General features: G+C 38.4%; 1 protein-coding gene across 5 annotated transcripts in view; it reads right to left on the bottom strand.

Annotated features, from left to right (window-relative positions):
- The window catches only part of ITGB4 (integrin subunit beta 4), an 82,341-nt gene that overhangs the window by 13,487 nt on the left and 56,106 nt on the right, over positions 1-12,748 (bottom strand). For all 5 annotated transcript variants that reach the window (XM_063293087.1, XM_063293084.1, XM_063293083.1 and 2 more), the window contains exons 27-32: positions 10,529-10,733; positions 9,351-9,511; positions 5,778-5,958; positions 4,700-4,837; positions 3,123-3,305; positions 2,496-2,627 (exon numbers count right to left, since the gene is read on the bottom strand). In XM_063293087.1, coding sequence (XP_063149157.1) covers positions 2,496-2,627; positions 3,123-3,305; positions 4,700-4,837; positions 5,778-5,958; positions 9,351-9,511; positions 10,529-10,733 — 1,000 coding nt within the window. The remainder of the gene's footprint in view (positions 1-2,495; positions 2,628-3,122; positions 3,306-4,699; positions 4,838-5,777; positions 5,959-9,350; positions 9,512-10,528; positions 10,734-12,748) is intronic.

The raw sequence follows: 12,748 nt of genomic DNA on the forward strand, positions 1-12,748 counted from the left end.
CGCCGTGCTTGCTGAAGCATTTTTTCAAATTGCAAAATTACATAAAAAGAACAGGTTCTTCAAAACCCTTGAGCCATAAGAAAGCTATCATATCCGCCCCTCTAGTTCAAGTAGCAATCAATGTTCATGCCAGAAAATCAGAACTGCGTCTTGTGGATATGATGATGGGCTAGTTCCATTTCAGCTCAAGACAATGCAGTTTACTAATATCTGTACTAGCTGGAGTGGCTTGTTCTCAAATATGTATATATTGAAAAAAGAATAATCAAGGAATAAGTGAAGAGGAGCCAGCTACTTAATGGAAGATTATTTCCAAAAGCGAATACAAAGAAGGCTGAAGGAACAGCTAAAATGGGAAGGAATAACCAAAGTAACGCTTGGGAGAACTGTCACTCTACAGGACACACTCAATGTCCAGAAAGAACAAATTATCTAAGAAGAGCCAGACAGTCAAGAAAAAAAATTCTTTGAACAGTAGAATCCAAGCAAGGAAACAGCTAACAGGAACGGTTTTGCTATTTGACCTTTGAAAACAGAGATACTCCAGAATCTTTACATATCCTTAACACATACTAACCCAGAAAAATATTTTAACATAATGTATCTGATTATTTTAACATTCAGGTTATTTTATTATGTACTACCATCAAGATCTTTTGCTTAAAAAATGCACAATATTCCCAAGGTCTACATTACTCTTGAATTATTTACATTGTAGCTTGGCTCAAATAAGTCACAATATCGAGTCCACAGATGTAAGCAATATGTGTTCTTGTTCACCCCGGAAAAACCTTTTGTGGCAAGGAGTAAAGCGGGGTAATTTCCAGAAGTAGGCTTTAGTCAATTAAAAAAAGAAAAGATGACTAGGAGTTCTAGTCCTGCCTCAGGCACGAAAGCCAGCTGGGTGACCTTGGGCCAGTCCCTCTCTCTCAGCCCAACCCACCTCACAGGGTTGCTGCTGTTGTAGGGCAAATAGGAGGAGGAAGGAGTATTAGGTATGTTCACCGCCTTGAGTTATTTATAAAAATAATAAAGGCGGATAATAAATACCTACCCACCTACCTACCTACCTGGGATCTGCACATCTCTTGCTTTGGTGTTTATTTTGTCTTTTTAGTGCAATGTTTTTTTCCAGCAATTCCAGAACAAAACCACAACTGTTCAATGAATTTATCATGTGTGATCTTGAATCCTAATAAGGTTTAATATCACCCAGAGTTCAATCCTCAGAACCGGCTCTTAATGTTACAGATGAAGCTTGAAGCACATTCAGAGCTAATTAGAAAAAAAATAAAGATTCCTCACCACCACTGAATAATCATCAGTTTTCCCTCAGTTTATATATGGAGAGAGGGAAAGGCTTTTAAGGTCAAAAGGTGTGACAGCAAAGTATACTTGAATCTTCTTTTGAAGATTGGTAAGAATGTTGCTGGAATACAGGGTCCATGGCTTAAATGGCATTGCTGATGGGACTAAGAACTGGTCTACCAACATAGGCTCCCCACCCCTGGCACAGATAATAGGATATGGTCCTTGGCCTTTTTGTCCTGCTGTACGTCATTACCCAGTTTTGGAAGGCGTATTTCAGTTTCTGGGTTTGTACCACCTCAACAACTGATAGCAGTTCACTAAGAAACATGGAAATAAAAAAAGAGCTGTTGAAGTAATTAGTTTGGATGCCCCCTAACCTAAACCTTTCATTCCAGAGAAGCAGATAGCAAAGGCATTCCAACAAGTCCAGTGGTGTGATGGTGGACTTGTACCGTGACTTTTGGGGTTAGGCGGAAGTGACTGTTTGCTATTTTGCTGCATTAGAGCAGGCAACTGAAGTGCAAGTACAGACAGAATTTACCGTCCGTCTCCCTATCAGGGGTTGATAAACCACCAAACAAAAAGCTTCCACTGCAGAAGTATGTGCGTGGACATTCTGAAATAAGAAAGCTCCACACAACATATTCCTTAGATTTTCTATAGAGTCTAATAGACTTCAAGGAAGAGCACAAGTCAGGTCTAGCATCCTAATTTCCATACGGACTAACCAGATGTCTCGAGATGCATCTCAGTGCCTTGACTACAGAATTCTGGAATTTATTTGTTTGTTTGTTTGTTTAAGTCTAGAACGCACTCTTGAGGCTGTTAAATAGGTTGGACTTGATAGCCTCGATGGCTCCTTTGGATTTTTATTTATTTCTCAAATTTTCATCACTGCCCATCTCCCCCAAAAAGGATAATAGAAACTTCGTGTTTCTATTATTCTTGCCTTGACATTTTTGTCATAAAATTTCTGGAAGCAATAATGCTCCCTCTGCCTTAAGGTATGTTTGCTTCAAAATAACAGGAAAAGTATCTGCTAGCTGGCTACAATGGTGCTCTGCATATTCAAATTGTTTTGTATGCCCTCGTATTCACATTTTTTGTTATCCCTAAGGATCTGTATATCATAAAGGAAAACGGCCACCAAACATTTTTGCAAACTACAACAATGCATAGTGTACCAGAGTCATCTGAGATGCTGGGATGCTTGCTACCAGCAGGTGAACGCAGGACATCTGTGCTGTACATCAGATAGCTGTCATAGTCCTCTCTTCCTTGTGCATCAATTATTGGTACATCAGGAATGATGGGAACTGCAAAAAGGTAACAGAGAATATGAGTTGGATTTTTTGATACATCCAGACACAATGAATCCCTACCATACTTTATATCAGGACGCTGTCTGATCTAGTACTTTGATCTAGTATGAGGCATAGTTTCACTGGAGGAAACTGTGCCACCTTTGAAGCTCTTTGATTTAAAAATATATAAATTGGGATCACTGTTCTAGAATTTGGTTGAACAGTGGGATACATGTAGCATATAACGTTAATTCATTAAAAGTAAGAATATTAATAAACAGTTTGATCCCTGTTACCAATGATATCACATTGAACAGCAAACATATGCCACAAGGTATAGTTCTCTAAATGCAGAATATAACACTACTTGTGTAATACCCACACAATAAAAGCACAAACTCAAAGGAATACATCTTGAAAATGCTGTATTAGCTCAAGTCCAAAACAAAAAGTCTGCAGAGCAGAAGCTTGACCATACACATTTGAAAAGCTAGGATAAAAACTCACTGGACATAGGGCGTTTTGGTTGTGTAGCCAAGTTAATAGTAGCTTCTCTTTCTGGCCCCCATCCAGCTCTGTTCTTCGCCTTCACTGTATAGCGGTAAGGCTGTGATTCCCGTAAATTTTCAATCAGAACCATCCGCTTCTTAGGGTCCTCCACCAACACTTTCTTTATGGGACCAATGGGTCCTGCAAAATATATATATCTGGTAACTTTTCCTTTTCAGTTGAGAGATAGATGATAGATAGATAGATAGATGATTTGAATTCTCAGTATTGAGGCTTGTTTCTTGCTATTTCATCACCATGTCACTACAATCACAGTCATTTCTGATTACATAATATGCAATATGGTTCAGCGGTCCAACTCTAGCAACATGCATACGTGCATGAGAGAGTGCTTTATGGGAGTGGAAAAACCTTCTTCTTATGCATGAGAAACTACAGCAAAATCATTGCCTCCCATTCTGAACATCAAAATGTACAGAGTGCAGTGGGTAACAATTATTATTATTATATTTTTATCCCACCTTTTAAAAATATATTTGGTCAACTCAAGTGGGCAAACATACTTAATACTCCTACCTCCTATTTTCCCCACAACAACCCTGTGCAGTGAGTTGGGCTGAGACAGAGTGACTGGCCCAAAGTCACCTAGCTGGCTTCATGCCTGAAGGAGGCCTAGAACTCACGGTCCCTTGGTTTCTAGGCCAGCCCCTTCACCAATGCACCAAACTGGCTGTCAATGTCATATTGGATTGGCAGAATCAATCCACTGGTCCCTTTTCATGTGGACAAAGGGCTTTATATGAAAAAATAAGCACCAGGGTAGAGCAGCCGATCTATCCTGTCAAACTGGCTATCTGCATCTTTAAAAAGGATAATTGAATACACTGAAATACCAGCAAGAATAGTGTTATTTTCTAACTAGACTGAGCCCAAAATCTCTTTGTAAAGCAAAAATCTGAAAAGTAAATTACAGGAAGGAGATAACATAGAATGACAGAAGTTCAGGCACTCTGGGAACTATCAAATAGTGTGGAAACAGTTGGATGTCATAATTCATGGAGTGAAAGGCAAGGAGCACAACTGTGTAAAGCTATGGACCCTTCAAGGTAAATACAATAGATTAAAAAAAACAGTTCTCAGGAAAGCAAATACCCTGGAAGTTATATGAAAATATTAATTGGGATAGGACTTTTCATTAGGGCAAGCAATTTGTAAAACACCAGGAATGTATTTAGGCTGCAAAATAAACTGCCCTGTTTAATAAAAAGCCTAAGCAAGAGAGGCGAAACTACGCTTCACATGCAGACAAACCAACTGGATTAAAGCTAGTATCCAAACTCTGTGTGTGTGTGTGTGTGTGTGTGTGTGTGTGAGAGTGTTATACTTCCTATCATCACCATTTTGGGGTTTTAAAGTCTGCAGCCTGGACTCAGTTTTGTTATCACAGGTTTCCAGAGTGACACCCTCCAGTGATGCCTTCGAAATGCATACAACTGAATTACTAGCATGAAGATACTGAGTGATTTATCCAGGACACATGATTTTTAAGGCTAGCCTACAGAATCCATGCTTACTGTTTTCCTCGTTGACAAGTCCATAGCTGACCTCATAAGCTGCGATCAAGCCATTTGTTTCTGCAGGCTCTGCCCAGCTCAGCTGTGTCACAGTGGAGGAGATGACGTTGAAGGCCAAACGCCCAGGCTCACTAGGAACTACAGAGATGGAATGCAAAAACAATTCTGTAGCAACAAACATACAGAATGCACTGAGGAAAGAGCATGAAGAGCTAGCTGCAATAGCACCAGAGCTACACGCTACAGTAATTTAAATCAGTATAATCATAATACAAGCATTTTAAATCAGATGCCCTAAAAATGATCCAAGTGCTTAACTTAGGAGCATTTTCAATGCACTGGTCCTCATAGGAATTCTAAGTTTACCACCTGGAGTTTGATAGGTAAGTGTATACTATTATTGGGAATGGATGGATGGGTAGATAAAATTTGTTTGCTGTTTTCTGGGGAAGAATGTTTTGAGAGAACAAAAATGGTTCAGAAAGTTCAGGTGGAAGACAAATAGGTCCAACATAATTTGGCTTTCTCTCTTCTACTCCTGATGACCATAATACCTGGATGGTCTAGGCAAGACACTATTGTTCCAAAGCTAAGAAATGGATTCCACATGAAAGATGCAGGCTGCAATCTTATATATAATTTAGGAATAGATCCTAATGAACTTATATTTCAATGGGCAACATATAGGGGTTTACATGCTGGTGGTTTTGAGTGGAACCTTTCTATAAAAGTGTCCTCCCTGGGCAAATTTGCAAGTGCTGCAACAGGGACTCCCCACTTCCTGGGTCCCGTAAGATGACCCAGTGTTTCACTGTCAGGACCTGGAGCATACCCACTCTGCCTGATCTCACTGGATGAACAGAAATAATTAGATTCTAACTCCAGTTTAAAACTCTGGACCTTTCAACATAATCTTCCTGACCAGTGCCCTGTCTGGAGCTTCTCTATCCAGTTCATCTGAATAGGACTCATGAATATACTGAACGCTTTCCCCTGATGCTTGATGGATCAGGCTTGCAGAAGGGAGACTTTAGATAGCCCTGTTTTCAAACCACCTTTGTGGGATGCAACAACCTACCTTCCTCAAGCGTTCGACAGTGGACCACCTTAGAATAAAGCCCTTCACCCAAAGCATTATAGGCACAGGATTGCATCTCGTAATCACAGTAGGGGTACAGGTTGGTCAGCTCTGCCGAAGGTACTTTGGAGTCAAGCAGATGAGCCTCTGATTCAGGATCTCCTTGGATCCAGTATTTCACCTGCAGTCCAAAGAGAAACCCTTTTCCTTTTAAAACCTCGCATCAGCTGCCAAGAAGTATTTACCATCACATTATTAAAAGATAAGCAAGGAAAATTCTCATCCAAAAACATTACTATTCTTTAAAAAAATGAATGGAATAAACCACAGCTCCACAAGGCAATGCCAGTTTTACAAGATGTTCTTTTTATCCATTATGCTTCAAAACTTAGTGGACCTAGCCTTTGTGTTTTTAGCAATTATCCTAGAGTCAGCCCTGGAAGATTAAGATGCATATAGCCAAATTACCATGGTAATCTTTAAGACAGTTTTCTCTTGTTTCTATAAAGGAGGGAGTCACCAAATCGATTTAGAATACAATCTATGGCGAGATACTGATGTGTTCATTTAACACCATGTTGAATAATTTACAGGCCTAACAAGCAGCACTTATTCTGACTCCTCCAACGTTCTGCTTTTTCCCACATTCCTCAGGTGGCAGCTTCCACAAGCTGATATCATCCAGATAGGCTGGGACTACAGCTCCCGCAATTCTTAAGAAGTTTGACTTAATACCTTGAGGAAACTGCACTGGGGAAGACTGGCTTAGAGTTAAGGCTTGCATGTCACTGATAGCTTGAAGCCACACTTAATGTTTTGGGGGTATTTGGAGACACAGCAAGTAGGAAAATCAAACAGAATGGTCAGAGTCACATCATACACATATATGGGGCTGCAATCTTCTATTTTTTTGCCAGGGAACTGGGAGGAGAGGTGGGGTTTTATTTGATTTTAAATCCAGGTCAAGTTGTTTCAGAACTTACGTTACAGTTTCATTTGTTTCTCATGTCAAAATGATGTGACACTATGCCTCAGATTTTCAGCAGATGTGCATATCTAAGTTGGTAGGATGTGGGCAACAGTATGTCAGCTTGCAAGACAGTTTCTAACTCAGAGATCCTAGCTTGCATTGAATGGTGTGAGCATGCTTGGAGTAAAATTGAACTTTGGTTGTATGTATGTATGTATGTATGTATGCATGTATGTATGTATGGGGCTTACAGGCTGCTCCAGTCAGAACCAATTTGAAGTGGTGTAAATGATTTGTGGCATCCTGACCAAAACTGATCAGTGCCATCCTTACCATTAACAGGAAATGTTGGTATGGGTATGAACTAATGCTGGTAATCAAGTCTACATAAATATTTTTTATTTTACTAAAAAGCATTATAAAATGTTTCAGTTAACCAAAGCCATGATGGGTGGCAGAGGTCAATATCTATATACCCATTTGATGACGACCATGGTATATGGAAGATTGCAACTTAGCACATAAGAGGAGTAAATGTTAAGGAACATGAATTAATTAATGAAATGAAAGAAAAAAATTAGATGTGCTGTGGGTGAAATTAAGAGGATCTAACAGAACTCAGTGAAGGTGGTCTGAACTCATTGCATGGAGCTGATTATGTATGGATTTCATTATACATATAAGCAATACAATGTATGTCTGAAAGAATGAATTATCACCACCAAAGTTGCCATAGGTACTTATGAGAGTAAGAATTTATAAGTTGATGATAAATGCATATTACATTCCAGTGAATGAGGAAAATGGAACAACACAGGATAAGTTTTAGAGAAATCTGTAATATTCTAACTGAATGTAATCCAAGGGGAAAAACTTATTATTTTAAACATCATGAAAGAATGGGTGGGAATGAGACAAGAGAGTGCAGAAAAACGCTGTTAGGCCATTTGGAGTCCCAAGAATGGATGAGAAAGGTGATTGGTAAGTATCTTCTTAGAAAAAGTTTTAAGCATGTGTTCACATGGCAAGCGAATGAAATCTAAAAGCATTATTGGTTTGGGAAATACAAATAAGAAACCAAGAGAGTGACCTGCATAATTTTTTAATACTCGATTTACGTAAAAGGCTTGTTAAAGCTTTGAAGAATCTTGTGAGAAGGGACAAAAAAGAAATGAAATCAAATTCTACAACATTATTTGAATGGACTAAACATTAAGACTGTTAGAAATAAAAGAAAGGAATATAAAGTTGGTTTATTTGATCAAGGTTAAAATAAAACATATTATTTCTGATAACCCTTAATGGACTTCCTGCTGACACTAGGACTGAAAAGATTATGCTTTATGGATTTGTCTATCAATAAAAGATGGGATGTGGGATGAAGAGATCATTGGTTGTAAACTAAGAGGGGGTGAAGAGTTACAGAAATTGTTTATACTTGTCATGATGAAGGTTAGAAGTCACTTCTTTAAGTATTTCTTTTCTCTTTCTTTACTATATTCTTACTTTTCTTTCTTCTATTTTCTATGTTTTTTTCTTCTCCTTTGCACCTTTCACTTTCTTTCTATACTTCTTTCTTTTTTTTAGTTTGTATTAGATTTTGCTATTGTAATTAAAATTCTTAGTGTGCGTGTGTGTAGTTAGACCAATGAGAGAATGAAGGATACTTGAAATGTGATGAACATGATTTGGAATGAAACAGAAATGAGGCAATGCTGGAAGGAGTATTTTAGAGATTTGTTTGGAAATGAAAGGGCTAATGCTGAAGAATAGAATTAAGATGAAGGACAGAAATGTCCACGAAAAAAATGACGAAAGGAAAGTAATAAGTGCTATTAAAATGTTGAAAAAGGTAACGCAGCGGGTGCTGATGGTGTAATTAGAAAAATGTTAAAATATGGATGTGTTTGCTTATGGAGTGGCTATGCAACTTGTTATGTGTGTGTGTGAGGACTGTGTCCATGCTAACAACTGGAGAAATAGCATTATTGTTCTCTTATACAAAGGGAAAGGTAACAAAAGTAAATGTAAAAACAACAGGAAATTAGTTTATTAACTATGTTTGGAAAGGTGTTTAGCTGAAAGAGTATAAGGGATGGCAATGAGTAAAATCTGAGAAGTGCAGTGCAGGGTTTTTCTTTTTTTGCTCTTTTTTTAAAACAGAGGTGTATTTTCAAAAAAGATAATATCTATAAATGGATAATTACTGAAGTTATATAGTTAATGCTCAATATAACATTAATAAAAAGTGAACCATACCAAACAAAGGACACTGAGTTATTTTCATGGTACAAAAAAGTATAAATTGTTGAGCTTACAAACATTTAAAAAAAAGAAGGGGGAAAAAAAGAGTAGCATCCTACAAATAATATAGATAAGTATGTAATTTCTGACTTCCCTTTCTTTGTACTCCAACAGATTTGCAGTACCTATTGGCCTAAACGGTAGAAACCACACCCTAAGGCTTGTATTTTCCTTGCTGCACAGTAGTGCAGATTTATGCTTTATGCATGAGCCCTGACTTCAGTGCATGGGACGAACAAGAGTGCAGTTCCCTCCATAATCAGCAGGCTTGCATGTCTTTATTACTGCACTTTCCACACCTTGTATCCTGCAGGTCTGCCTGGAGGGGGCAACCAGTTGAAGCGGATCTTCCTAGAGCTTAATGCCTGTGCATTTGGATTAAGAGGTGCTGCAAGGGTGCCTCTAGGAGAATGTGGAAACTGAGTCAGGTTTATTGCTGATGGCATCCCATCCGGAGTTTCTGGAAGGAGAAAAAAGGTGGAGGAAATTACACCTCTCTGTAAACAACTAAAAAGGAAAACACAGAAGTTGAATGGTAAAGGATTAAGTCATGTCATAAACTGGGAGAGGCACAAGAATTACTTCCAGTTCACACATCTGTAAGGGCTTCTTCTTGAGAAAAACGTGGGATAAGAATATTTAAGTGGAATTAAACACAGGCCCCAGACTCAGGGCTAATATCTCTCAGGGACACTTGGTATTCTATTAACCTAATAAAGAGCTATTGCTAACTCTTTTCTGCTTTTTCCACAATATTTAACACTCTGTGATCGTTTTCACAGAAGCAACATGGTTCACGTAAGAAGAATACACCTCAATATATATGTATTTAGGTGATGAAATATGTGTATCCTGTATAATTGCAGCAAATGTTGTGTAACGTTATATGGCACAGCAAAGAACTGAACAGAATAATAACATGAATGACTGTACACGGAATATACGTAGAAATCTGTTGTAAGTTGATATTGGTCATAATATATCATACCATATCATATATCATATATTTAGATAAACTTCTCTGCAAGGCAAAAATAAAACAAGTGATCATAACATTTATTACAGCAAATAGCAAAAGGTTTATGGGATTTCATCAAATGAAAGCAGAGTTATTTCCCTAATTGTATCCCCATTACTATATCAAATAATGGGTAAAGTAATATCACTAGAACACTCAAAATTATGACTGGACATATATGACACAGCACATCTGGCTGAAACTCAAAGCAATGTAGAACAAATGGGATCTGACTGTTCACTGGACTGCACTGATAGCTTATGAATTAGAATGTACTTTCTGGGGATCAACACTCACATTACACCAAGGTTCTTGATCTTAAATACTGAAGCCTTGGTAATCACGTTTGCCAGAACCTAGGGCATCAAGAGGTCCAAATTTTTATACAACAGAGCACAACAGGCAAATGATACTTAGGCATCAAGATGAGAATCGTCATCAGAAATGGATGAAGCTCACCTGGACCAACAATTGTCACTATGGCTTGAGGGTGTTTGCCAACCTTTGCCCCAAACCTGGGGTTGATGAGATCCACTACAAATTGCTTCAGCTGTTGGTTCTGAAGGAGGGCATCAGTCTCTGTTAACTCCAGCAATTTCACTTGCACTTCCTTCTGCTTCTCCCCAGGTAGGAAGATCAAATCACCCTCTGCAAAAAGGTAATCCTGGAAAGGTAGAGAGAGAAAACAGTGTAGAAGGTAATTTATAGCATTTTAAAAGATGACTTGCACTTTGAGCCATACAATGTACAGATATATATTTTAAAAGTTCTTTACTGTGCAGTAATTCTCATACTGATTGTATCTATCAAAATCGGAATTGTATTTCACCAATATATATTTCATTCATTCTTTGGGAAAGAGGAAAAAAATCCACATTATACTGCTATGGGATGAACCACAAAGTAGCTACAAAGAGTTAATGACACATTAGATGGCCGTAGGAATATGCCCAAAGGGCTGATAATGGACTGAAAGCAGCACCGGCAACTTACTCCTAATTTATTTTGCCTCCTCTAGCCATCCAAAGGTAGCTTCAATAATTTCCCTGCTACTGTTCCTTTGTGCTTTTACTGTACTCACATCTTCATTACTTACTAGTTCTGTCACCAATTCACAAACATAACTATGGAACAAAATGGCCCAGAATTATGCTAATCATATTATTTGTAAATTTTAAATAAATAATTATTCTAGGACATATATTCCACCTAAAGAATTTCAATTTCTATCATTGCTGCACTTGCAATGTTTGGCGTTAGGATGAATTTTTGAAATTCTGTTGGAAGAACATGGTTTCTCCTTATGCATTTTTCTGACCAGAGGGTCAGGCATAAATCTGGATAGGCTGATGCCCGCTGTTTTCTATGGGACCCATATGAAGATCAGAGCTTGATTTTTCTGAGAAAAGCCAAAGTTGTAAAAAAAAAAAAAAGGGGGGGGGGAGTAAAATTTTAAGGACCTCACACAAAGCAATGCATGCTGCTTAAGCAGAGAACTTAGCATACAGTATATCAGCTAGACGAATTTAACCCTGGAACATACAATTATATAAACAAGGCAGCCTAACTACATAGGATTTCCCATGTACTGTATTCAGAACGGCTGGCACGTTAAAAAAGTCCACACATTTCCTCACCACATCCTTTTTCCACACCATGTCACCAAACATTTTTGGCTATCAAAAGGGTATGTATTATGGGAAGAGATGGTGTAAGAGCTAAACTGCAGAATATCTAAATGTTTACTGTGTAACTCCTGCCTAACACACACCATTGTCTCAGAGGGAGGACTTTTTGACCTTTCTTCCCAGCCTCTTTGTTCACAAGATTACTATGCCCTCTCTTCCACTGGGGCTTAAAAATTGAATTGGCAGGGATGGGAGGCTTTTTTCTTTTTAAAACTTCCCTATGACAGCCTCCTTCCTCCAAGTACTTTGGTCTCAACTGGAATGGTGCCCCAAACTAAACAACAACAAATCCCAAAAGAAAAAGAAAAAAGACTAAAGGCACACTACATTTTAGCAAATAATGTTGTTTAGTCTGCAGATTCACGTTGTAGGATCTGCTAGTTTATGCAGGGTTTTCCTATTATTATTATTATTTTACCTTTAATTCACACAGACAGCCAAATCCCTAAGGACTCTTAGCAATGGAAAGATAAGTTGCATAAGAAACAATACATAATAAACAAAAAGTCTATACACACTAATGAAAAACACAAAATAATGTTAAATTAACCAAACTATAACCAAACCAAGATGGAAGAGCCCTGGGCAATCAGGGCAGGAGCCGACAGATCTCCACTGGGAAGCTGTTTCAGAGAACCATCCCAGCCACTGAAAAGCAGCACTGCTGAGCTCTGGCCCTCCTCAACTCCCTAAAATGGGAGCATTGTTAACAGTTTTTCTCAGGCAGATCAAACTGACCAGGCTAATTCCAGGGGGAAAATGTGGTCCTGCAGATAGCTACATGCCAAACCATGTTAGGCTTTCTAGGTTAGTACCAGAACTTTAAATTGCATCCAGAAGCCTGCTGGCAACCAATGCAGGGTCCACAGTGCTAATGGCAGGAACACCGGCATGTTTGTCAATCTGCCTTGAGATCACAGTTTCATTGCTTCCCCCTCCCCTCACAGCTTTATATGCTTTGTAACTGAGAGACAAAAAAGCATTGCTGTGC

Source organism: Candoia aspera, chromosome 2 (genome assembly GCF_035149785.1).
Source record: "Candoia aspera isolate rCanAsp1 chromosome 2, rCanAsp1.hap2, whole genome shotgun sequence".
Taxonomy (NCBI): domain Eukaryota; kingdom Metazoa; phylum Chordata; class Lepidosauria; order Squamata; family Boidae; genus Candoia; species Candoia aspera.